Source organism: Microcebus murinus, chromosome 6, assembly GCF_040939455.1.
Source record: "Microcebus murinus isolate Inina chromosome 6, M.murinus_Inina_mat1.0, whole genome shotgun sequence".
NCBI lineage: Eukaryota > Metazoa > Chordata > Mammalia > Primates > Cheirogaleidae > Microcebus > Microcebus murinus.
This window is the reverse complement of record NC_134109.1, coordinates 71,427,889-71,453,939: the sequence shown is the minus strand read 5'-3', so window position 1 is coordinate 71,453,939 and position 26,051 is coordinate 71,427,889. Positions and strand designations below refer to the sequence as shown.

Genomic DNA, 26,051 nt, shown 5'->3' with positions numbered 1-26,051 from the left:
TGTTTAAGAAACCTGTATTAGACTTGTAATTCTAATTTAAGATGTGCATGATTTGAATCGGAACTCTCCTTTAAAATTAGTTTTGGAACATTTAAGAAAACATAGGAATTGAATTATCCTACTTATAAATTTTTAGATTTATAAGGGTTTTTAGGTATTCAGGAATGTTTTGTTGGTTATCTGAGATGACCAAATTACTTTATAGGGACATGGAATATATTAAATTTATAATATATATATTTTAATGGTTAAAGAGTTCCATTAGCTCTTTATAAATGGGACCAAATAATCAACAAATACAATCTTTTAAAGGGATTATTAGAATTTATTTTTCTGTAAAAGTTGAAGGAAGAACTGGGCTTCTGATTTGCAACTTTAACATAGGGAACATACATTTTATTTTATTTATTTATTTTTTTTAAGAAACGGGGTCTTACTCTGTCACCTAGGCTGGAGTGCAGTGGCCTGATCATAAGTCACTGTTACCTTGAATTCCTGGGCTCAAGCAATCCTCCTGCCTCAGCTTCCTGAGTAATTAGGACTATAGGTGCATGCTACCATGTCAAGCTAAGTTTTCTATTTTTTGTAGACATGGGGTCTCACTATGTTGCCCAGGCTGATCTCAAACTCCTGGCCTCGAGTGATTCTCTCACATTGGCCTCCCAAAGTACTGGGATTACAGATGTGAGCCATTGCACCCAGCCTGGAACATAAATTTTTAAAAGGCAAGTGGCCCTCTGAATATTCTTTGCTAAGCACAAAGAAACATTTTTAAAAATTCACACTGGCAATGTAAGACTAGTCCATTTTCTGTGATATTTTCATCTACACTGCACAATGGGCTTTGGTGATTATATTTTCTGGTGTTCACATGTTTGTTGATTTTACTGGACCTTTTAGCAGAGGGATGATGCAGTAGCCAAGGCTCAGGCTCACGGGCACGCAGATGGCAGTGTTGCCACCAGAATTGAACCTGGACCTCTATCTCTCCTCAGCATTCCTCTCCCTCTGCACTGTGCTGCCTCCAGTGAGTTATTCTTCTTAATTGGGGAGGGTCTCCCACTGCATTCTGGACAAACGGAGAAAGGGGAGCATGGCTTCCCTGTGTGTGGTGGTGGGCAGGGGATTTCAGCAAAATATACTCTAAGAGAAAGTAAAACTCCGAGACCATACTGGGGTCTCCATCCTTAACAGGGACTTTTCCTCCTTGGCTAAACTTGGAGTTTTGAGATTACATTTTACCAAGTAAAGTGGCTTTAAAAAAAAAAAGGCACTTAAAAAAAAACAGATTAAGCAACCAGTTCCTTCAATAAATCAGAGTGCTTGCCTGGAAGTGAGGCGTGTGTGTGTGTGTGTGTGTGTGTGTGTGTGTGTGTGCATAAACACACATGCGCTCATGGTGAGGAGGTGAAGTTATTTTAATGGAACTAGGAGTGCTATATTCCACCAATTACAGACTCTTTGGGGTTCCAAACTCCTCATTTGAAGTGCAAATATCCTTTGGCAAAAATAAAACAAGATCACGTAATGATGGAATCAATCACTTTGGTGCTGAGTAAGGCTTGGGAACATTTGGAGGCATGGCACAGCATATAGGAGGTTTCATACTGGGGGTCTTATGAGTAGGTTAAACATGGGCAGAGACCTGGAGGTAAACAATGAGCACAGAAAAAGAGATATCAAGGAATTGGAGTCAAACTTTTACCCACCTGCTTGGCAGTTCTAAAGACTGGTGGAAGGGGGTGACTACATGCTGTTGTAATTCCCAGATTGCCTGCTCCAAGAGACTCTGACTCTACTGGGAGTCTGCCAATTGAGGGCTTGGGGCCACAGTTAGATATAACTGGCACAGGTTCTGTCTTCATGAATATTCATTTAACGAAATTTGTATTTTGTTAAGGACTGAGGCTGGGAAAATATACAGATCACAAATCTGGAAAGTTTATAAAACAATTTCTTTAAAAACTCTCATTATGCTTAAAATTTTTCAGTGAGGAAGAATTTACTGCCTACAGAAACAGCTTGTCCCATTTTCAGGCAGCTCTAAATATTTAAAACTCCCTTACATAGAACCTAATCTTCTTCTACAATTCACTGATGCCCTACCACTTTGAGCCTTTCAGAACCAGTCCAATTCCTCTTCACAATCAACTTTTTAAATATTTTAAGAGAGTTTCATGATCTCTGCCCTCCAAATATTGCCTCATCTGGCAATAACAAAAGCTCTAAAATGGTTGCTGTTGTTTGACTCAACGATTCCATTTTGTAAAATATACCAAATGGGGATAACTCAAAGTGGAGAGGAGTAAATATGTAAAAATCTGTTTATACCTTTTCTTCATATAGCAGAGAAAAGTTAAAAATAAAACAAATTCCCTGAAATTAAGAGTAACTAAACGAATGATGGACAACTCTTGATACTTTAACTGAAGACAACATACACAAAAATTATATTCATGCATGGAAATGTATACAGGCAATGCTACATGAAGAAAACAGAACATAAAACTATATTTTCAAATAGATTACAACTATATAAATCAGTTTCTGGATTTGTACATCAACAAAGTCCATAAGTGAACTTGGAGCCTTTCCAGAAGGTCCCTCTCCAAACCATGCTTCCTCCAGCCTCTCCCAGTACAATGAACCTACATCTGATCCATATGATGCTCCATGTTTGGTTTAAATTCTGTCCTGTATATCTTCCACTTGCAAATATCCTCTAATACTGAGGTTCCCAACCTCTGGACCACAGACAGGTGCTGGGCCAGTAGGAGGTGGGCAGTGGGCAAGCACGGAAGCTTCATCTGCATTTACAACTGGGCTCCATGGCTTGAATCAGGGCTTGAGCTCTGCCTCCTGTCGGGTCACCAGCAGCATTAGATTCTCATAGTAGCGTGAACCCCAATGTAAACTGCACATGCGAGGGATCTAGGTTGCACACTCCTCATGAGAATCTAATGCTTTATGATCTCTGGTAGAACTGAGGTGGTAATGCCAGCGCTGAGGAGTGGCTGCAAATACAGATTATCATTAGCAGAGAGGTTTGACTGCACCATAAATGTAATGTGCTTGAATCATCCTGCAACCATACTTCCAACACCTGTCTGTGGAAAAACTGTCTTCTATGAAACTGGTCCCTGGTGCCAAAAAAGTTGGGGACCACTACTCTAATGGACAACAATAAATAAATAATCTTTGAGGGCTAGGTCCAGGAGGAGAGGATAGCTGAGCAGCTGACCACAAGCCTCCACCTCCTCTCTCATTACAGTCTTCACCTGAATTGACAATATCTTTTGGGATGTGGTCAGACACTAGCTAAGAAACAGTAGTGAAAAATAAACAAGATCCCTCACTTCACAAAGTTTATTTTTAAATGATATGTGGTGGTATGGGAGAGTCTATGATGAAAGACAGAAGTTAAATATATACCTAATCAAACAGTGATAAACATTGTGAAGAAATAAAACAAGGTAACATCATTGGGAGAAATGATGAATAAGAGATCACTTTAGACAGGGTTGTCAGGGAAGACCTTTGAGACTCTAATACTTTAGCTTAGATCTAAAGAATAAGAGCCAGACACAGAATTGTGAAAAGAAGGCTGCAGGCAGAAGAAAAAGAGAGCAAAAAGGCATCACATTAAGAATAAGCGAGGCATGCTTAAAGCACTAAAAGCAAGCCACTGTGGCTGGAGGGTCACTTAGAAGCTTAGTATATCAGGATCTTGGTAAGAGATGAGACTGGAGAGATAGGCAAAAAAAGTAGTCACAATGCAAATGGAAAGCCATTAGAAAGAGTTGACAGATCTGACATAGATTTTTCAAATATCATTCTGGCTATGGTGCAGAGAATGGCTTATCAACAGGTAAGAGTGAAGCAGGTCGACCAGTATGGAAACTAATGCACTAGCACAGGCAAGTTGTTGGTGTTGTGGACTTTGATGATGCCTGGTTCATACAGAGAGGACGAGTTGGAATATTACCAACCAAATAAAACCAAAACTGATAGGAAATTAAACAGCAAATAGAATTGACATATATTTATATATTATGCAGATTTCTTGCCCTAATATAACTATAACTAAGGTTTAGTGCAAGATAACCCCCTCCGCCCCACCCTCACCATTTCCTTGGAAGGCACAGCTCATAAGACCATGCTCTCTCAAGTCTGTCCCTAAAATTTCCCTTTTTGGCCCCTCATTAATTCCCCCTTAACTGAGGCATGGCACTGAGGCAGAGTTCTAGTCACTGCTACTCTCCAAGTGGATAAATAGTGAGCAGCTTAAAGCCCCAACCATACATAGGATGGTTCTTACAGCTCTTGGCGCATGTAAACCAGGCAACAAACATTACAGACACAGATGTTTCTTCAGCCTTCCCCCATGTTAGGATAACACTACTTTTACATAAGTACCACTCTGGAAATTTCTTGGGAATTATTCTAACTTTTTTTTTTTGAGACAGAGTCTCACTTTGTTGCCCAGGCTAGAGTGCTGTGGCGTCAGCTTAGTTCACGGCAACCTCAAACTCCTGGGCTCAAGCAATCCTTCTGCCTCAGCCTCCTGAGTAGCTGGGACTACAGGCATGCACCACCATGCCCAGCTAATTTTTTCTATATATTTTTAGTTGGCCAATTAATTTCTTTCCATTTTTAGTAGAGACGGGGTCTCGCTCTTGCTCAGGCTGGTTTCGAACTCCTGGCCTTGAGCAATCCACCCAACCTCAGCCTCCCAGAGTGCCAGGATTACAGGCGTGAGTCACCGCGCCTGGCCAACATTTTTTAATGTGATGGTTAGGTGGTAGAAAAGGTGATGTGGTGTTCAAAGCTCTTCTTTTATGACCTTTGATAGCTTAGATGAAGCCCTATAACTTATTAGTTAAGAGGAAAGGCTCTGGAGTCAGTCTGAGTTCAAGTCCTGGTTTCTCCACTTACTGTACATCTTACCGCAAGTTTCTTAACTTCAATAAGCCAGAATTTCATCTGTAAAACAGGAGTTTGATAGCCCCAAAGAATCTTAAATCAGTGAAATATGGTGAGAACTGTTTGTGAATGGAAGATAGGGCTTCTAAGCCTGGTCTATTCTCAGCCTCTGATTTCTCCATTATAACCTAACCCCTTCATATTCTCCTCCAAACACACATATCAACACACACTCCCTATTGTGTGCACACACTTTTAGGTTAAGAACCTACATTCTTGGCTGGGCGCGGTGGCTCACGCCTGTAATCCTAGCTCTCTGGGAGGCCGAGGCAGGTGGATTGCTCAAGGTCAGGAGTTCGAAACCAGCCTGAGCAAGAGCGAGACCCCGTCTCTACTGTAAATAGAAAGAAATTAATTGGCCAACTGATATATATATAAAAAAAATTAGCCGGGCATGGTGGCGCATGCCTGTAGTCCCAGCTACTCGGGAGGCTGAGGCAGAAGGATCACTTGAGCCCAGGAGTTTGAGGTTGCTGTGAGCTAGGCTGACGCCACGGCACTCACTCTAGCCTGGACAACAAAGCAAGACTCTGTCTCAAAAAAAAAAAAAAAAAAAAAAAAAAAAAAGAACCTACATTCTTTGCAGAAAGTGGTATTTAACCATTGCAACCATACATGTCACTTACTTAAAATGAACCTTTGTAATTTAGCACAGATTTTAAAACTCCAGGAAGAAAGCAGACCTGCATCCCAGACTCTGTGTCCAAACTTCCTCACTCCACCAGCTCAGAAACTTTCAGTGGCTCCCCTTTTTTTCCATGGGAAAATAGATCCACTCCTTTTTTTCCAGGAGTTCATGGACCCCCATAACCAGCTTAATTTATATTCCACTACCTAATGGTAATGAATCTTGGAGTCCAGGGGAGCCTTGAACTTTACCAAGTGTCCTCCAAACAATCTGCTTGAGTATAAGGAATATAAGATCTGATAAGGAAAAGGTCAGCCTCTCTCAACACTGAGAATGGGTAAACTGGGTTTTAAGACAGTGAGCAGGTTCATAAAACATCCTCTAAGAAAGTTTTTAAAGTGCTGACCGCTATAACCAGCTACTGGGCAGTATTTACTGAGTGGACACAAGGGGGTAGCAAAATCTCACTCTCCTAGCTCCCGGGCGGGCACTAATTGTAAGGAAGCTGGAGAGCCTCGGTGACTCGAGTGTCCCATAACCGGTTGTTGGAATGAGCTCCAACTCCAACTCTCTAACCTTGCTGGGAAGATGGTCACTGGGGTTTGCTGCCCTAGATTCTTTTTTTTTTTTTTTTTTTTTTTGGCGTTATGGAGCAGAGGGCTCTTCTCGCCTCTTAAGGATGAACATTTTTTCTCTTCTTTTCCAGACCAAGCGGACCGAAGAAAAAGGTGGAATTTAGCGTCCTGAGGAGGTGAGAGAAGTGCAAGTCACTTTGGCAACGCTCCCGCCTACTTTCCCGCTGTTCCAACAACTGCCCAGAGGCGCCAGCCTCCCGGCCTCAAAGGAACTGCATCCAGGCGGGACGTTTTCTAAACGTCCCCCCCGACTGCAGAGGCGCACGCCTTTACGCCTCCGTCTGGAGACGAAGCGGCTTTCCACTCTTCTTTAAAATGGCCACCCTTTGGGAGGGCCCACGCGCCGCAGGGCTTCCCGGTGCCTGCTCAGAGGCGGCGTGCAAGTTGTCTCCCTGCTGTGCCTATGTCTTCCTCGGCCCCCGGGAGACCCTCGTCAGGCTTTCATTTCCCATCCAGACGCGGTGGAGGATGCTCGGAGTTTGGTGAGGCAGAGGGAGGGAGGCTAGAACTTTCTTAACCAGCCTACCCCCTTTGTCTGCTACTGTGTCAGTTACTCATCCCCGTCGCAGTGAGCCCTAGATAGAGACTATCGCCACCTCACAAAAAGGGAGGGTCTGGCATCCAGTACCCAATCTGACTGGGGCCCCGGTGCCTTCCCTGCTCCAGCCAAGGGAGAGCTAGGGGATGCAGAGGGGAAGGCTACCTAGGAGAGGACTCCGCAAGCGTCCGCTAAAGTGCAAGCCCCTCAGGAAGATCTCCATCCGGGACCCTGCCCCTCTCCGCCACGATGTCCACCCGCACCTCAAGCCTTCGCGGCTCCCTGATTCCCCCACGCTCCCGCCTTCCCCAGGCAGCACAGAGGAGCCCATTGTCCTAGCCCAGAGGCTCGAGGCCGGAGGAGATGGGAAGGGAACGGAGGAGGGCGGGCAAGCCCCTGGGGGGTTGGGGGAATCCCTTGATCTCCCGGCCCTCCGCTCTACCCCAGGCGAGCAGAGGGGCCTGGGGGGCTCTTCTGAATCCCAGGTCCTAACAAAGTCTGGAAACTGAGAGGAGAAGAGGATCCCAGGCGAGTTAGAGACAGGAGGCTTCCAGCAGCCGGAAGACCCCAGTCCTAGGCAGGGGACCCCAAGGGAATTCACGCCCGCCCCAGCCTTTGGAGCGTCCCTCTCGGAGGCTGAACTGATGCCGCGGGGCGGCGAGGCGACGGCGGGAAGAGGGGAGGGCCTCCGAGGGTCAGAGTCCGGGCTACCCACTGGAGGGCGGGGCGGAGAAAGAAGGGGGTGAGCCAGACGGATTGGCTGAGGACGTCGAGGGAGCGGCGCAGAGGCTCGGCGCGGGAGCGGGAGTCCCGGCAAGGGGTCCCGCGCGGAGGCTGGGGCCGGCGCTGCAGGGCGGGGCGGGGCGGCCGTCTCGGCCCTCCCTGGCGGGGCCCCGCGGCCTGGGAGCCGGAGCCGGCCGAGCCGCCACCGCGGCCGGAGCTGTCCCTTAGCCAGACCCGGCGAGACACGAGCGGCGGGAGGGAGGAGTGGCGCGCCCGGCCCCGCCCGCCCGCCCGAGCGTCGGACGCGGCCCGGCGCCGAGCCATGGTGAGTCCAGCGTCGCAGCCCCTGGGACCCCTCGGCCTCCGCGCAGCCCGCTCCGCGTCCCCAGTCCCCAGCCCCGTGCCTCCTGCGACTACCTCGGACTGTTCAGCGCTCCTGGGACTCTCCTCCCTCCCATCCCCCAGTCTTCGATCTGTATGTCGGTCTGTCCCACTATCTGGTTCTGTCCCCGCCGGGTATTGCCCTCACCCTTTCTTTCTTCCCCCTAGTCTCCGCCTCCTCCCCCATTCTCCCTTTGGTCCCTAATCCGCACACCTCCCCTTCGTCTCCCGCCCTCCTCTGCCCTGACCTGTGCCTTCCTTTGCTGGATCTTCCCTCCCCCTCCCGGTCCCAGTTCCTTACCCGCGGAGACCCCTGCGGCTTGGTCCAATAGTGGTTATGGAAGGGGCTCGGCCTCGGGTCGTGAGAACTGACCCGACTGGAACCACCATTTTCCATCCCAGTCCCAACCCGGTGAGGCAGGCCCACCCATCCGGCCCTGGGGGACCGACCGCAGCTGTGGCTGGGCTGAGGCCAGGGGTATGGCCAAAGAGGGAAATTCCCGCAGAGAAAAGGGGGTTGCCTCAGGATAGTGGACGAGAGGGGGGAGTGTCACCGTCACCGTAGCAGGAGATGTGGCGCTGCCAGAGCAGACCAGGGATTGGGGAGAAGTGCCCCAGAGCTCACGCTGCAGGGAACAGAAGCGCTACCTCTGAGCACTCCTTCTGCAGAAGGGAACGAGCATGGGCAGGAGCCGCCTGCAGAGGGTAGGGGACTCCGGCTGCAGCAACTCAGGGCACAGGAAGCAGGACGATACTGTTAAGGGGAAGCCCACACCAACAGGAATGAACACTGTCTGGGAACTTTCACTCCAGAAGTACTCTCTAAAGAACCATTCCAAGAGTGGGCTCTGCCTGGGAGAGCGCCCACTGCAAGGGGGTCACGGCCAAGGAGGCGCTCACTGCAGAGTGGAGGAGGGGGAGAGGCCTTGCCAGGGGGCGCTCACTGCAGGGAGTGGAGGAGGGGAAGGAGCACTACCGGGGCTGCTCCTCTATGGAGGGAAGGGCACCCCCTGGCAGGGAGGCTGGAGCAAGAAGAAAGAGGAACTGCGCCAGGGAGAGCTGACTCAGTCTCTCTGGTCTCCTCTTTGGTCCCGGCCGGCAGGAGGCCCCGTCTCTGTGCTCCCGCCCGCAGCCTCCCGCCCCAGACCCCTCCTCCCCTCCTGCCGCTGCTGTTTCCTGTGGCTGAGACTCTCACTCAGCCATGAGCTCACCGCCCCTAATGGGTTGCAGCTGCCTCTCTGCTGAAGCCCTAGCTCCCCTCCTCCCGGCCTTGGAGCTGACGGCCCACTCTGCCTCACCGCCGCCCTTCTCCACCTTCCCCCACCCACGCGCACAGCGCCCGCCGGTCCCCGCGGGTCCCGGGAACACTGGGGGTCTGTCTGTTCGCCCACACACCGTGGGGCCGGGTCTGTGTGCTGACGCACTGAATGTCAGTCTCTGGAGTGGCTGCCCTAGCTTCTCAGACTGTCGGGACCAACCGGCAACTCCGGCTGGAGGGACTCAGAGAAAAATATGCACTTTTGTCTTGGGCAAACGCAGGGCGTGAGGGGGAGGGGCTGGTAGAGAACTAGGTGAAAGCTGCATAGAGCATCCCCCTTCTCATTTACAGCAAAGAAACCGAACTTCAAAGGCTATCTTGAAAGAAAAAAATTTGCAAAGGGATAGCCCAAGGGGTGGTTATTTAGGGTGTGGGTTGGAGAAAGATGTCCCATTGATTCACTTAGGGAGGCCGGTCTGGATGAAGCAAGGCTGAGTCTTTGGAGAGAGTAGCTCCAGCTGGAGGTTGGCAGAGAGAGGTCGCACTGGAACCCGAAAAGATTTCAACCCAAATGCATACCATCAAGGCCTCCTCCTCCCTTCCCCACACGTTCCTTTTGTGACTTTTTCATCTTTCAGCTGCCCCCACCCAGTTCTTTGTAACCCAATCCTGTATGCTCTAGGATGGGTGATTGCTTTAGATCCACTCTGGGGGATGGGAGAGGGGTGCTAGAAAGACCCAAGACAGTCACAGTCAGTCTTTCCATCCTCCTCCTTCCCATCAAACGACCACCTTTTAGGATATAGTTTTGGGTGGTGGCACCTCCACCTAAGATGGGGGTCTCTGGATGGTGGGTCCTGTGAGAAGGGATTTGCAGGATGACTGTGTAGAGGAGTCTCTTTTCTCTTAAGAGCCTATCCAGTCACCCAAATTTGCAAACACTAGAACAGTTCTGATCAAAGGAATTCACAACAAACTCTCCCTGGCTCTCCAAAGCTAAGGTCTTGGAGCTTGGAGTGTGGAGTGTACTGCTAGGCTTGTGCATTCTAACTGGCCCAGCTCCACTCACATCTGGGCCATCAACCAGCATTTCCTGATGCCCACTTTTTGGGCACATTGTGCAACTGGGGCAAACGAGGACATGGCCACCCTTAGACCAGTGCAGCCCCTAAGGAGCCATGCTTGGGTGATCCCTAGGGTTCTACATCCTGGTCCTTCTCTCCCAGGAGCCTGAGCCAGTGGAGGACTGTGTACAGAGCACACTCGCCGCCCTGTACCCGCCCTTTGAGGCCACGGCCCCCACCCTGTTGGGCCAGGTGTTCCAGGTGGTGGAGAGGACTTACCGGGAGGACGCACTGAGATATACGCTGGACTTCCTGGTACCAGCTAAGCACCTGCTTGCCAAGGTCCAGCAGGAAGCCTGTGTGAGTGGCTGTGCATCCCTGTTCTACCTCCCCTAAGATGTATTGCCTCACTCTAAAGACCAGCCAGGTTGACTAATTCCTTCCCCCTACACCTAGAGACACAGCCTCCTCTAATACTGATCCCCTCAGAAGCACTTAAGCCTCATTTGCTGACCTCCCACAAACTTTGACCCTCATAGGTACTAACCACTCAGATACTAACACATATACACATGCACACTCATCTTCCCCAAATATTGACCCCTAGAAACACTGACATCCAAACAAAGACCCTGACCCTCCAGACCCAATTCCAGATATTTTCTCCCCTTATATGAATATCTCAAGACACTGACTCCCCCAGACATGACTCAACAGAGATCCTTTGCTTCTACGCATATAAAGACCTCCTAAGAGTCTTTGATTCCTTCAAGACAATGGCATCTGCTGACCATGTCTTTGTAATGATTCAGTTCTTACCCTCCCACACATGGAACTAGCTTCCTAGAGAAGCTACCTACCACCAGAAGACTGATCCATCCCAATCCCTTCCTCTGTGCCACATCCCAATCCCTTCCTCTGTGCCATGTGAATATCCTAAAATCTCCCCCTTCTACTCCCCTGGGATTATAAGCCCCAGGCATAAAGCCAGTCCTGCCTAGGGTGGGCCCATTCTAACTGACCCCTCCTGCTGATTTTTTCAGCAGAGGCTTGAGTGCAGCCTCCCACCTCTCTCCCCAGGCCCAATACAGTGGATTCCTCTTCTTCCATGAGGGCTGGCCCCTCTGCCTGCATGAGCAGGTGGTGGTGCAGTTAGCAGCCCTACCCTGGCAGCTGCTGCGCCCAGGAGACTTCTACCTGCAAGTGGTACCCTCAGCAGCCCAAGCACCCCGTCTGGCACTCAAGTGTCTGGCCCCAGGGGGTGGGCGGGTACAGGAGCTTCCGGTGCCCAATGAGGCCTGCGCCTACTTATTCACACCTGAGTGGTTACAAGGCATCAACAAGGACCGGCCAACAGGCCGCCTCAGTACCTGCCTACTGTCTGCACCCTCTGGGATTCAGCGGCTGCCCTGGGCTGAGCTCATCTGCCCACGATTTGTGCACAAAGAGGGCCTCATGGTTGGACATGGGCCAAGTACACTGCCCCCAGAACTGCCCTCTGGACCCCCAGGGCTTCCCACCCCTCCACTCCCTGAGGAGGCACTGGGCACCCGGAGTCCTGGGGATGGGCACAATGCCCCTGCGGAAGGACCTGAGGGCGAGTATGTGGAGCTGTTGGAGGTGACACTGCCTGTGAGGGGGAGCCCCACAGACGCTGAGGGCTCCTCAGGCCTCTCCAGGACCCGCACGGTACCCACCCGCAAGGGTGCTGGCGGGAAGGGCCGGCACCGGAGACACCGGGCCTGGATGCACCACAAGGGCCTGGCGCCTCGAGACCAGGATGAGACGCGCCCACCCGGTGAGGGGAGCAGCACCAGAGCCTCCCCTGGGTCTCCCCCGGGAGCTGAGGCTCTCTCAGAGGCAGTTTTGGAGGTGTCCGAGCCCCCAACAGAGGCTCCCAAGGAAGCCTCTGAATCTTGCCCCCTGAGGCCAGGGGAGGTTGGAGGAGGAGCAGGACATGGGACTGAAGGGCCACCTGGTACCCCTCGGAGAACAGGCAAAGGGAACAGGAGAAAGAAGAGAGCTGCAGGAAGAGGGGCTCTTAGTCGAGGAGGGGACAGTGCCCCACTGAGCCCTGGAGACAAGGAAGAGACAGGCCACCAGGAAACCCTTGTCAATCTGCCCTCACCAAATGAACATGAGCTTCCAGAGTGCAACCTGGTTAAGGAGGAGCATGAAGGCTCTGGGAAGCCAGAATCTGAACCACAGGAGGAGCTCAAACCAGCAGACGAGAAAGAGCCTCAGCCCCCAGAAGCCTGTGGGCCTACAGAAGAGGGGACCAGCAAGAGAGAGAAGGAGGGATGTATAGCAGGTGAGATGACACCGAGGCCCATGGGGCAAGGGCCAGGGCAGGCTGGCCTGGGGGAGGGGGCTAGAGGAGGAGCAGGGGTTAGGATGGGAGCAGAAGAGCCAGACCCATCCTCACTTTGGGTCCATAGCTCTGCCTGTGTCTGTGCAGGACACACAGGCCCAGAGGAGCTCCTATGTGACCCCCCAACACCACCCCTGGAGACTGTGAAGGAAGGAAGAAGGGATAGCATCCCAGAAGAGGCCCCTCCAGCTTCCATCTCTGATGACCCTGATGTAGCCTGGGACCTGATGGCATCTGGATTCCTCATCCTGACTGGTCAGTGGGCGAAAGAAAAGGGGATCAGGGTTGGGGTGGGCTTGGGGAGGGAAGCAGGGTGGAAGGGAGGTAGCCAAGGACTGCTCCCAGCCAGGACAGCCTGGCCATTTTGTGTCTTCAGGAGGGGTGGACCAGAGTGGGCGAGCTCTGCTGACCATTACCCCACCGTGCTCTCCTGAGGAGCCCCCACCCTCCCGAGACATGCTGAGCACTGCTCTTCATTACCTCCACTCACTGCTCAGGTAACGGAGGCCCAGGGCTGGCACCCTGGACACTAACCTCCCGAGTCATAAGGACCCTGACTTTCTGACCTCTAAGATACCTATTTCTTCAACCTTCAGATTTTCAAGTCATTGACCTCTGACCTTACTGCCTCCTGACCTCCAGGGTAATGTCTTCATTGATCCTCAGAATCAACACTGTTGACTTTCAATATCCCATGACACTACCTAGATTATCAGGACATTAGTTCACTCATTCAACAAATATTTATTGAGCACCAAGTACCTATTAGGTACCATACTTCAGGATGACATTGAATTTATACCATCTAGAACATAGAATTCTTAACTTCCCTGACCTTGATCCCTTGACTTGAGGGACATAGGGACATATAAATATAGACACCCAATTGCCAGGTCACTGCCTCTTGGACACACGTCCCAGACTTTGGTCTTTGCCCATTGCTCCCCAAATGTACCAGAACTAACTTCTCCTAAAGACTATTAACACTAAAACAAGACCCTGTATCTCTGTGCTGTCCTATCTGATATCTCCTCAACACACACACACACACACACACACACACACACACACACACACTGCAGCCTCCTTGGCTCTTCCCGCCCCCACAGGCCTGATCTACAGATACTGGGGCTGTCTGTCCTGCTGGACCTTCGCAAGTCACCCTCACTGCCTCCAGCACTCATTCCTGTCCTGAGTCAACTTCAGGTAACCACCCCTTAAGAGAGGTAGTGTCGCTAGATCCTAACTCTTCCTCACTGGCCATTCCAGGCCCACAGTTTAGGGTCGTTCTTCTCTGCCCTCAGGACTCAGGAGACCCTCCCCTCATTCAGAGACTGTTGATTCTCACTCATCATGACCTTCCAACTGAACTGCATGGATTTCAGGTTTGAGCCCTTCACCCTCACCTAGTCCTCCATCAGTAGTGGAGACAGGAAAAGAAGGTGGCTGAAGCCCCAGGCTAGTCTCTGAATCCCTGGGTGCCCAGGCAGAAACCCCCTGCCTTCTCGTGTCTACAGGGTGCTGAGTTGCTGTCAGAGAATGATCTGAAAAGAGTGGCCAAGCCAGAGGAGCTGCAGTGGGACTTAGGAGGTCACAGGGACCCCTCTCCCAGCCACTGGGTAGAGATACACCAGGTAAGCTTCCCTTCTACCACCAAGGAAACTCACTAGGAGCCAGGAATGACCCAACTGAGGATATTCTAGGAGAAAGGCCAGATCTAAGACATGCCATGGGGTTGCAAAAAAGTGGTTTCCATTCCATTCAATTGAACAAGTATTTATGGCTCACAGATCGTGAGCAAAATATTGTGCGTTGTGCCATGGGCTAATGGGGAGATGGGAGGAATATGTTAAATAAATTCTTAATATGACAGTAAAAATATGATTTTTGGTGGAAGATAAGTCATGAAACTAGAGAAGAGTACAAGATAGCATCATTGGGTTTCTGGAAGGCACTGAGAACAGCGCTGAGGCTGGTTCTTATTCCATGTCACCTTGGACAAGTTATTTTGCCTCACTTCCGGAGTTGGTGCCCTTTCTGTACCTTCTCCTTGCACCAACATCCAGACCTCAGGATCCTCATCAGCAAAGTGCAGCAATTGTGATATGATCTCTAAAGGTGCTTTCAGTACTTACCTTCCATGATTCTGTGAACCTAAGTGCTGTGCATATTCAAGAAGAGAAGAATAAACATGAGCTGAGCTGAGTATAAAAGGGGTCTGTCTGTATCGTGGTCTCCAAATTTCCCCTTTAGTATCAAAGGGGAAGTAGATCTGAGTAGGCAGAGAGGGGGTTGACAGGATAAAGCCCCAGTGCAGACAAAGGGAAAGGAGGCTCACAGTTACCAAGCTGTACAGTGTGCCAGGCCCATGCTAGATGCTGAGCTGGCACCATCTCTTTAAAACTCACAAAAGCTTGTCTTATCCTGACTTTATAGTAGAGAAAACAGAGGTTCAAGAAGGTTTCTGAACCTGCCCTATGTCATACAAGTAGTAAGCAACAGAGTCAGGAACCGAACTCAATACTGCCTCCATAAAAGTCTCTAAGGTGGCCTCACCCCCACTCTTATCCTAAATTCTGACCCTCAACTCCAACCCTGTGTGTGGGTTTCAGGAAGTGGTAAGGCTGTGCCGCCTGTGCCGAGGTGTGCTGGGCTCTGTTCGGCAGGCCATCAAGGAGCTGGAAGGAGCAGCAGAGCCAGAAGGAGAGGTATGAAGTGAGATGGGACAATAGGGTATGGAGGATGGGATAGGGGTGGGGACTTCCTGGTGGAACCCCAATTGCTCTCAATTGAATCCCCAGGAAGCAGAGGGAATGCCGGAGCCCCTGCAGAAGGTGCTGGCAGATCCCCGGCTGACAGCACTGCAGAGGGACGGGGGAGCCATCCTGATGAAGCTGCGCTCCACTCACAGCAGCAAGTACGAAGGACGGATGTGCGGGGGCAGGTGGAAGTGGGAGGTGGAGTCACAGCCCGTGGCTGCCAACAAACTTAGCTGCCAGATCAGTCTTAACTATACATGTATCTGAGCAACATATGCTTGTACACTTACCGTCTCACAACCCTCACAACATCCCTGTGTGCTAGTTACCATTACAAATGAGGATGTGAAGGGTCAGAAATGTTAAACGTCTTGGCTAAGGTCAGTCAGTAAGGAGTTAGGATTCAAATCAAGGCAGTCAGAGAGTCTAGCCCATCGTCTGACCCATGATGCTATGCCACCTCTCATGTTTGCATCTCTTGGAGGGATGCAAGGACAGAACTGAGAGGCTTGACAAAGGCAACAGTTCATTCTGCAACCTCTTTCCCAGGCTGGAGGACCCAGGCCCAGCTATACTATATCAGGAGGTGGACGAGGCCATTCACCAGCTTGTGCGCCTCTCCAACCTGCACGTGCAGCAGCAGGAGCAGCGGCAGCGCCTGCGCCGACTCCAGCAGGTGAGCCAGGACCCCTGCACCCTCCTTACTCACCCTGGGAGCTGGCCTCAGCACCTACTTTCTGCTGATACTTACAGTTGATGGTGTCCTGGCATCAATGATAGCCTGGCATGGCCTGATGCCCTCCCGCTCCTCACCTCCCCTGGAGGTTGGTCATGGTCAGTGTGAAAGTCAACAAGAGGATGGGAACATCTCAGCACCAGCAAAGAAAATAAGCCAGAACTCCCCTTCCCCACTGTTTATGCTTGATCCAGTATCCTTACAGATTGTGAGAGGTGCTTGGATGCCCTAGGGGGATCCTGGAAAGAGCTGACTGGAGTGCCTACCTCCTTAGCTTAAAAATAATAAATGTCGGTTGATACCCACTCTTTAACTACACTGCCACACATGCTCCCTTACCTCCTTATGCAATGTCATCCCTCAAACCTGAGGCTGGGAAGGTCCCAACTCTCCTCACCTTGGAAGGAGAAGGCATTGGAAGCCCCTAAGAGGAACCACAAGCCTCTTTGTGGGGAAGATTCAGGAATAAGGCTGGCTTCTCTCAACCTTGATTCTTCTCTCCTGGGGTTAAGAGCCCCATAAGAATTTGTTGTCCACCCTACCATGTAGGGTAGAGGGCTTTGAAATCTGATTGTTCCTCCTTAGCCAAGTATGGTGAGGGAACACCTCATAGACCTGCATGTGTTCATCAGGGAAGGGTTATCTAGGGTCAATGCTACAGGGGAGCCAGGACATTCTGATTCCTCTACCCCAATATCCATGGGGTTGCACTTCCTACTGTTTGTTGCCTTGCCTGATTGTTAGCTGTTTTCCCCTCTGCTTAAAAACAAGATTTGCAGTGTAAAGTGCTCAACCTGAGTTCTAGCTCTGCTATGTATAAAATGCTGGACAAGTTAGGGAGCTCCTCTAATTCACAAGTTCTCATCTGTAGAATGGGGATAATAATAATTAACTCACAAGGCAGTTAGGGAGATCGAATGAATTCAGTAATCCTCATTTGAATGACACTGGCTACTAGAAATGGTCTCAGACTCCTCATCTTCAGTCTATTCCACCCTAGCTTACAGCCTTCAGAGAATAAAATTACCATCCCTTTTTGGCCAAACATCTCATATTCAGCCTAAGAGTTCTTATAGTCCCATAATAGGCAACTAGGGCTGGACACACACACACACACACACTCACACACACACGTATCCACCTTCTGGGCTGTCACTCCAGGCCTGGTTCCTGGGACCTCTGCCCACCAGTCACCAGGGCTTAGTGAAGGCCCTCAGTGTTCTAAGTGATCCTCATCCTGCCTTTGGTTCACACCAGCTTTATCTATTTCGCCCTCAGGCATAGCCCTGGAACCCTAACCCACCTCCCTCACTGCCGGCCTAGCTTCCCCCTCATGTGGCACTTTGCTAAAGATTTCTTACCCAGTTTTTCACTTGACCCCTGTGGAAACTATCATCACACACTGTTACCATTCCCATGCAGCAGATGAGGTGCAGTAGCTCACCAAGGATTGGGGTGGTGACTTTTCTCTCCATGGCACCCTCCTCTCCCACCCCATCTGCCTCAGGTGATGCAGTGGCTCTCAGGCCCAGGGGAGGAACAGCTGGCGAGCTTTGCTGTGCCTGGGGACACCCTGTCTGCCCTGCAGGAGACAGAGCTTCGATTCCGGGCTTTCAGCGCTGAGGTCCAGGTGAGAAGGGGAGGAAGGGCAGGCAGGAGAAGACATGCAGGGAAGCAGGGGAAACTACCTGGGACTGAGGGCCAGTCTCAGCACAGACTTCCTGCTCCAGGAGCGCCTGGCCCAGGCACAGGAGGCCCTGGCTCTGGAGGAGGATGCTGCCTCCCAGAAGGTTCTGGATATCTTTGAACAGCGGCTGGAGCAGGTTGAGAGTGGCCTCCATCGGGCCCTGCGGCTCCAGCGCTTCTTCCAGCAGGTGCGTGCAGAGCCTCTTCCTTCTGTGCCCGTTTTCATTTCCTTTTTCCTTTCTGCCTGGAGAAGTTAATCAGGTTAAAAGCAGGAACTCAGAGCCCATCTCCTTGATTTTGACTCTTAGCTCTGCCACCTCCTTGCTGAATGACCCAGGACAAGGTGCACTAAACTTGAATGTGCTTTCATGGACCTGCTTCACAGAGCTGCTGAAGGGATTACATGACGCAATATATACAAGCACTTAGTACAGAGCCTGTCACTTATAAACTCTGTATAAGTATTAGCTATTCTTTTACCTAGGCTACTCCATCTCCACACCGACTCTGAGTGACACAGTTAGGCAGTGATGGGCATTGGAAAGCCATGGGCACAAAGACAAGAGCTGTGGTTGGGTGGCACTTGGGAGTGGCATGGGTCCTCACCCTTTCTCTCCCATCCCAACCCCTTTGGCTTTGTAGGCACACGAGTGGGTGGATGAGGGCTTTGCTCGGCTGGCAGGAGCTGGGCCAGGTCGGGAGGCCGTGCTGGCAGCACTGGCCCTGCGGCGGGCCCCGGAGCCCAGTGCTGGCACCTTCCAGGAGATGCGGGCCCTGGCCCTGGACCTGGGCAGCCCAGCAGCCCTGCGAGAATGGGGCCGCTGCCGGGCCCGCTGCCAAGAGCTGGAGAGGAGGATTCAGCAACAGCTGGGAGAGGAGGCGAGTCCCCGGGGCCACAGGCGACGACGGGCAGACAGTGCCAGCAGTGGGGGGGCCCAGCGGGGCCCCCATAGTCCCTCACCCAGCCTCAGCTCCCTGCTGCTCCCCAGCAGCCCTGGGCCACGGGCAGCCCCATCCCATTGCTCCTTGGCCCCCTGTGGAGAGGACTATGAGGAGGAGGGCCCTGAGCTGGCTCCCGAAGCAGAGGGCAGGCCCCCACGGGCGGTGCTGATCCGAGGCCTGGAGGTCACCAGTACTGAGGTGGTAGACAGGACATGCTCACCACGGGAACACGTGCTGCTCGGCCGGGCTGGGGTGCCAGACGGACCCTGGGGAGTAGGCACCCCCCGGATGGAGCGCAAGCGAAGCATCAGGTGAGAGCTCAGCCCAGTTGGTGCCCAAGAAGCAGATCCAGCTGCTCAGCAGGAAAAGCATATGACATTGTTGGGGGTAGTGGCTCTCTCCCATGCCCCATGTGACACCTCTTTTGCCACTCTTGTACCTGCAGCGCCCAGCAGCGTCTGGTGTCTGAGCTGATTGCCTGTGAGCAGGAGTATGTGGCCACTTTGAGTGAGCCAGTGCCACCCCCTGGGTCTGAGCTGACTCCTGAACTTCGTGGCACCTGGGCTGCTGCCCTGAGTGCCCGGGAGAGGCTTCGCAGCTTCCACCGGACACACTTTCTGCGGGAGCTTCAAGGCTGCGCAGCCCACCCCCTGCGCATTGGGGCCTGCTTCCTTCGCCACGTGAGTAATCCTCTAAAACTGCGGTCCCCAACCCCCGGGCCCGATGCCTCAGGCCTCGTACCCGTCCATAGCCCGTTAGGAAACGGGCTTCACATCATTGCCTGAACTCCGCACCACACCCACACCCACCACGACACCCCCCTCCCCTGGAAAAACTGTCTTCCATGAAACCAGTCACTGGTGCCAAAAAGGTTGGGGACCACTGCTCTAAAACTTCTTCCAAGTCCTCTCCCTTCCCATGTGCCAGCCCATCCATCTGTCCCTCCTTCTCAGTTGCCACTGCTGCCTACACACATGTGTGGTCCATGACTCTGGAGCCTAGCCCGGTTCTGTGGGCCCCTCTGCCTCTACTCAGCCTCTGTGCCCTGCCTGAGGACTTTACTTTCTCCGCAGGGAACCCTTCTTTCCCTGGCTGGCTGAGTGCTCCCTGGTGACCTATCCCTCCTTTGAGCTGCAGTGAAGATGGGGAGGGGGAAGGGGAGAGGTTTGTCTGCTGAGACCTCACCAGGGATACCTTATCTCTCCCCTACTGGCCCAGGGGGACCAGTTCAGCCTTTACGCCCAGTACGTGAAGCACCGACACAAACTGGAGAATGGTCTGGCTGCGCTCAGCCCCCCGACCAAGGTAATCTTTTCTCCAACCCCCTTGAGAAGAGAGGAGGGGCCAGGAAGACCTGAAAACCTACCCAACCTCAAAATCCCTCAGGGAAAAAAAGCTTTCCTGGACTTTCTCAGGAACATGACCTACTAATAATCTCTCAGGATTGCGCTCTGGACTGGGAGCCAGGTGAAGCTGGGTTCAGGTGAAGCTGGGTTCTTATCCAGTCTGCCTGAGGGACCTTGGGCAAGACTTTTGATTCCTCTGGGCCTCTATTTCTACATCTGGTAAACGGGGGCAATATTCATTCTAACTCACAGGGAAGCTCTGAGGATAAAAAGAGCTCACATCAAAAGATGTGCAAGTGACTTCAAAAGTTAAAAGCCAGAGAGTATAAGAGATTATTATTTGGGTACCTCTTCCATTTCCCTTCAAGATACAGAGGACAATTATATCTCCTGCAGGTTCCCTACCTGCTTTCCTTCCAGGGAGTTTTTTCTGCTTTATTGTGGGAATATCCAGGCTTCATCTACATCCAAAAGCCTCTCCACCACCCACCTCTCCCACCAACCCAAGAGCTCAGCCCTCAGAGGCTCCAGCCCCTCCCCTCATCTCTGTCTCCCCAATCTAGGGCTCCCTGGAAGCTGGCCCTTACCTCCCCCGGGCCCTGCAGCAGCCCCTGGAGCAGCTGGCTCGGTATGGGCGGCTCCTAGAGGAGCTCCTAAGAGAAGCTGGGCCTGAGCCGAGTTCTGAGCGCCAGGCCCTTAGGGCTGCTGTGCAGCTGCTCCGGGAACAAGAGGCCCGCGGTAGAGATCTGCTGGCTGTGGAGGCGGTTCGTGGCTGTGAGGTGAGGCCATGGCTCCAGTCACTCCCCAGCAAACTGCTTAGCCCTGTGCCCTCAGAAGTATAGGCTGGTGATAAGAGAAACAGACTCCAGGTCAGAGGGCCCCAGGCTCTAATTTCGAACCATCTGGGTGGCCTTGGTTGAGTTACTGAACTTCACTGAGCCCGTTTCCTCATCTGCAAATAAAGAAGCTAGGTCCTGCCAACATTCTGTGTTCTGACATCTGCCTTGTGCTCTTTCCTATTCCTTTCCTAATTCTTATCTTTCCCTATCTACCCTACACTTCCTCCTGCATCTTAACATCCAAAATATACCTTATTCTCTAACTAGTCTTTTTCCAGCCCTGAGACTCCAGAATAGGTTAGAATGCTGTATCCTCCCCCTATAGACTAGACCTATTTCCCCTCCAGTTCTCTGCTGATTCTCTTCCTGGGTCCTCAACACTCAAAGGCTTCCCCATGGGAAGCTATAAACCCTGCTGTGCAATGCACTGTCCCACCTCCTGGGGCACCTAGTGGAGCTACATCAGGTGTGCTGTGCATAGTGACCAGTGCCTGGATTCCAGCCTGAGGCTTCCATTTCCTGACTCTGCCTGAGAACCAATGCATTAGGCCTCTTGCCCTGTAAGTCTATTTTCACTCCCCATAAAATATGCACAAAGGGCCCCTGGGCCAATCACCTTTCCTTTTCCTTTTCCCAGATAGATCTGAAGGAGCAGGGACAACTCTTGCATCGGGACCCCTTTACTGTCATCTGTGGCCGAAAGAAGTGCCTTCGCCATGTCTTTCTCTTTGAGCATCTTCTCCTGTTCAGCAAGCTCAAGGGCCCTGAGGGGGGGCCAGAGACTTTCGTCTACAAGCAGGCCTTTAAGGTACAGTGCCCGGAGTGGGGAGAAGGGCACATAGTCATGCTGCTCTCAAGAACTCAGTATGTTCTGGAAATTCAACCCCAACTCACGTTCAGAATCTGCATCATCTAGAATAGGCTTTGGCCTGTAATCAACCATCAAGTTAGGGTCTTAGGGCACATTAGAAATCCCTGTCATTGGTCTCTCTCATGGGGTTTTCCTTATCAGTCATGCAGGAGACTTAGAAGGCATTTCAAGCCAAAACGGAAGGGGACCTTTCCCACTAAGGACACATGTACCTTTTGAGTTAGGGGTGGTTACTGGGGCCTGAGGAGAAAGGACACCTTCCGTAGCTTACCTTGACTGAACCAAAGAACCTAAGAAGAATGCCCTTTAGGGAAACAGCCCTGGGTATCCAGATAGATAAATGTTTACAGCAGGCATCCTCAAACTATGGCACACAGGCCACAATGTGGGTGTTTTTCCCCATTGTTTTTACTTCAAAATAAGATATGTGCAGTGTGCATAGGAATTTGTTCATAGTTTTTTTTAAACTATAGTCTGGCCCTCCAACGGTCTGAGGGACAGTGAACTGGCCCCCTGTTTAAAAAGTTTGAGGACCCCTGGTTTATAGCAACCTACTGTCCTGGATCAGGCAGTGTGGAATGGATTCTAAGCGTTTCTAGTCTTTGTCCCCCCACGCTAGTTCCGGATCTTCAGAGGGGGAGTATAGCACAAAGAAAAAGGCCTAGATTTGGAATAACATAGATATTGGCTCACACTCTGGCTCTAATAAGCTATGATAAGCCCTTGGGCAAGTTGCTTCATGTCTCTGGGCTTCATTTCCCCTTATATAAATTATGGTTGTTATGAAGACTAAATGTAGAGCACTTTGCTCATGTTAGGTGTTGAACAAATGTTTACTGAACATCTTGCAGATGCCAGGCTAAGCATAGAGCTTGCCCATGTGTAGCTTCCCCACCTAGCCAGGACTCACTCCATCTTCACCCACTCCCCCTGTTCTCCTCAGACAGCTGACATGGGGCTGACAGAAAACATCGGGGACAGTGGACTCTGCTTTGAGCTGTGGTTTCGGCGGCGGCGTGCACGAGAGGCATACACTCTGCAGGCAGCCTCACCAGAGATCAAACTCAAGTGGACGAGTTCCATTGCCCAGCTGCTGTGGAGACAGGCAGCCCACAACAAGGGTACTAGGCAGAGCTAAGGGAGGGTGTGCTTGCAATCAAGGTTACAGCGGGAAGTTTTCTGGAGAGCATAGAGACTGCTTGGGAAAATAGGGTATAAGATAAAGAAGGAATGACTTGTAAGAACATTCAAGATCTGCCTTGAGAGAGATTACTGAGATACAAGTGAGCCTAACATGTACCAAAGGGAAAGAGAAAACTAGAAAATTTCAAGGACGAAAGAGCAAATGGTTGGGTGAAAGAAGATGTTTGGTTTTCATTTTTGGTTTTTTGCTGGGTTTTCCTTTGGTTTTAATTCTCTGAATCTCATTCCACTCACTGAAAAATTAAATAGTAATATCTTCACCTTAGTGTGATAGGATTAAGTAAGGTGACATATATATGGGAGGACTTTGTAAACTGTAAAGGTATGTAAAACGTGAGTTTTGCTCTGAATGCCCAAGACACAGAGAAGTGGAAGGGAAGTCAGGCAGCTGGGATACCCAGTGGGCAGGATACAACATATGGGAGAGAAGAAACAGATACCTGAGGAGGAAGTCCAACCCCCATCGCCATCCATGTTGTGACAGTGGACAGGAAGAGTAACAAGAGATACCAGAGGAATGAGACTTGGGAAGGAGCAGAAAGAAGAGCTAACCATGATGTGTTAGGGCTGGAGCAGAGGGCAGGAAGAAGTTGGTAACAGGGTCTCTATTCCTTAGAGCTCCGAGTGCAGCAGATGGTCTCCATGGGCATTGGGAACAAACCCTTCCTGGACATCAAAGCCCTTGGGGAGCGGACTCTGAGTGCCTTGCTCACTGGAAGAGGTGAGAGCCAGGGTGCTGGGGGGTGGCCCCAGAAGTCAAGACCTTGACAATGAGGGTCCAACGGGGAGGTGTGGTGGAAAGTCAGGAAGGGTAATGAGTGGGCATCTCTTCCCAAAATCTGTGGGACTGTCTGGGCAGCCCTCTGTGAGACTGAGGGTTGTTCCAGGGAGCCATGAGGGCTTTCCCACACCAGCACCCCACCACCCCACTCCCCACTCTCTGCAGCCGCCCGCACCCGGGCCTCCGTGGCCGTGTCATCCTTTGAGCATGCCGGCCCCTCCCTTCCCGGCCTCTCGCCGGGAGCCTGCTCCCTGCCTGCCCGCGTCGAGGAGGAGGCCTGGGATCTGGACGTCAAGCAAATTTCCCTGGGTGAGGCACCTCTCAAGGGGTGGCTCCCAACAGCTGGGTCATCGTGATGTTCAGGCTGCTTGCTGCTGAGCAATTCCTTTTTCTAGCCAAGTAGCCCAGTTGCCATGACAATTATGTACAGCTTCCCCATTGCTAAAAGAGCCTTCCATCTGGTTGCTAGGGTGATGCTTACAACAGCCTGTTGCTAAGAAGCACTTCCTCTGTACCTCTCTCTCTAGCTCTCCTTGGGTTTCTATGGAAACTGCCTCAGCTTCCTGTTGTACCCTCCTGGTTCACCACGGCAATCCTTATAGTTTCCTGTCGCTTCTTCCCTGGTTGCTCTAATGATGCTGCTGACAATTTCCTGCCTCTTGGTAGGGGGGTTCTCTTGGAACTGGATTGCTATGGTGACTCACAGCTTCCTGTTGCTATGGAGCTTTTTCTTCCTTGACGGAACAGCTTGGTTGCTTAAGGTAATCTGGAGGGGTTCTATACCCTGCTCTCACCCTAGCTTCCCCTTCAGCCCCAGAAACACTTGACTCTTCTGGAGATGTGTCCCCAGGACCAAGAAACAGCCCCAGCCTGCAACCCCCCCACCCTGGGAGCAGCACTCCCACCCTGGCCAGTGGAGGGATCTTAGGGCTATCCCGGCAGGTAAGTCCCTGCAATAAGGCTGGGAATGGGGTGATCTCTTCAGCTACTTTCCGGGAAGGCTTTTCTGATCATTCAACCCACCAGGCTGGGGGAAGGGGCAGGAGGAAACAGTGATCTTGTGCTCCCAGCTGAGGCTACAGATTGAATTTACTGTCCAGTCTAACTCTACTCTCCCCCAGGACTAGCTGAGAGGCATAAGGGTCAGAGATGAAAAGGAATTTTTAATAAGGAGCATAGTGGATGGAAAGGGGAGAATGCCAATGGCCTGATTTGGACTTGGGTTAAAATAGCAAAATTCGAGAACTCTGGGGAGGAGAGATGAATCGACAAGCTTGGGGCATCAGGAGAAGTGAGAGAAAATATGATTATGTCCCTAAATTCACTGCAGCTTCTCTCCCCTCAGAGTCATGCCCGAGCCCTGAGTGACCCCACCACGCCTCTGTGACCTGGGTAAGTCCAACACTTCTTCCATCTTGCATGTACCTTCCTTGTTTTCCCCAGATGCTTGGGAATCAGCTTCTTCCCTCTCCTGACCCATCTCCCTCTCCTCTCCTGCCTTTTAGAGAGGATCCAGAACTTGGCTGCAGCCCCTCCTCTCAGCATATTTTGGGCTGGGATGGCAGTGGGACATAATGGAGGACTGGGCAAGCACTGAATTTCTTCCCTCTGCTTCTTGGACATAGAGGAAGTCTAAGGACCAGAGCATCACTCTGCTACTGCTATCTCTAGTCTCCCCAGCTTGGTGCCTTCTCCTGCAGGAACCAGAGTGGCCACATTGCTTGCCTTCATACCCTGGAGGCAGGAAGATTCTGTCTCTTCTAGTCCTTCCCCATCCTCAGCCATTGTATCCAGGACAGCACTCCCATGCTGGCCCTCCCTCCCCTGCCAGCCTGTGTTCTCTTCTTCTCACCTCACCAACTCTTCCTGAGAAGACTCATCTCTGCCAGGTCAACTGGAGTTCCTGGCGACTCCATTCTGGGGGTCACAGGAAATGGAGCTATGCAAACCATTATAGGAGGATGGGGTTGGGAATTGCAAACTTTATATATGTAATTACTGTTATTATAATACTATTGTTATATTAAATATATTTACTCACACTTTGCCTCCAAGAAGCTAGAGCAGTCCTCTAGATAAAGGTGATCCGAATAACTTGAGCACTTCTGCTCAACCAATCCTTAATTACAACACAGAAAATACAACCAAGGCTGGAAGGTACCCTCCAACTCTTATCGACCCAAAGCTGGCTATATACGAGCCTGGGAGAATGTGCCTCCCCCACAGTGGCTACCAGAGGCTCAATGCATTCTTTGAAGTTCCTCATCCCACACTGCACCCACCTCTTGAGGCTGAGCTGGTCACAGA

The 26,051-nt window shown here is 51.4% G+C and overlaps 1 protein-coding gene across 3 annotated transcripts; it reads left to right on the top strand.

Annotated features, from left to right (window-relative positions):
* The first annotated feature begins 7,457 nt into the window (after window positions 1-7,457).
* ARHGEF40 (Rho guanine nucleotide exchange factor 40) lies at window positions 7,458-25,786 on the top strand. 3 transcript variants are annotated; one of them, XM_020285887.2, is made up of 24 exons: window positions 7,458-7,832; window positions 10,373-10,570; window positions 11,291-12,521; window positions 12,669-12,836; window positions 12,958-13,078; window positions 13,691-13,787; window positions 13,886-13,966; window positions 14,099-14,215; window positions 15,194-15,289; window positions 15,383-15,498; window positions 15,890-16,016; window positions 17,584-17,706; window positions 17,807-17,950; window positions 18,405-19,015; window positions 19,150-19,384; window positions 19,923-20,009; window positions 20,614-20,829; window positions 21,527-21,697; window positions 22,704-22,881; window positions 23,580-23,684; window positions 23,910-24,053; window positions 24,556-24,686; window positions 25,090-25,136; window positions 25,250-25,786. In XM_020285887.2, the coding sequence occupies exons 1-23, from the start codon at window positions 7,830-7,832 to the stop codon at window positions 25,129-25,131; spliced, it is 4,542 nt and encodes a 1,513-aa protein (XP_020141476.1). In that variant the 5' UTR covers window positions 7,458-7,829; the 3' UTR covers window positions 25,132-25,136; window positions 25,250-25,786. The 3 variants fall into 3 exon arrangements, with proteins under 3 accessions (XP_020141476.1, XP_012608124.1, XP_075860316.1); XM_012752670.3 differs by lacking the exon at window positions 23,910-24,053; XM_076004201.1 differs by lacking the exons at window positions 23,910-24,053; window positions 24,556-24,686; window positions 25,090-25,136; window positions 25,250-25,786 and adding an exon at window positions 24,272-24,549.
* Window positions 25,787-26,051: the final 265 nt, after the last annotated feature.

What these genes read in the sequence shown, in the direction of transcription:
- ARHGEF40 (XM_020285887.2), top strand. An exon ending in GAGCGCAAGCGAAGCATCAG is followed by an intron (nt 19,016 to 19,149) that starts GTGAGAGCTCAG and finishes TTGTACCTGCAG; the next exon opens with CGCCCAGCAGCGTCTGGTGT. An exon ending in ACAGGCAGCCCACAACAAGG is followed by an intron (nt 22,882 to 23,579) that starts GTACTAGGCAGA and finishes TCTATTCCTTAG; the next exon opens with AGCTCCGAGTGCAGCAGATG.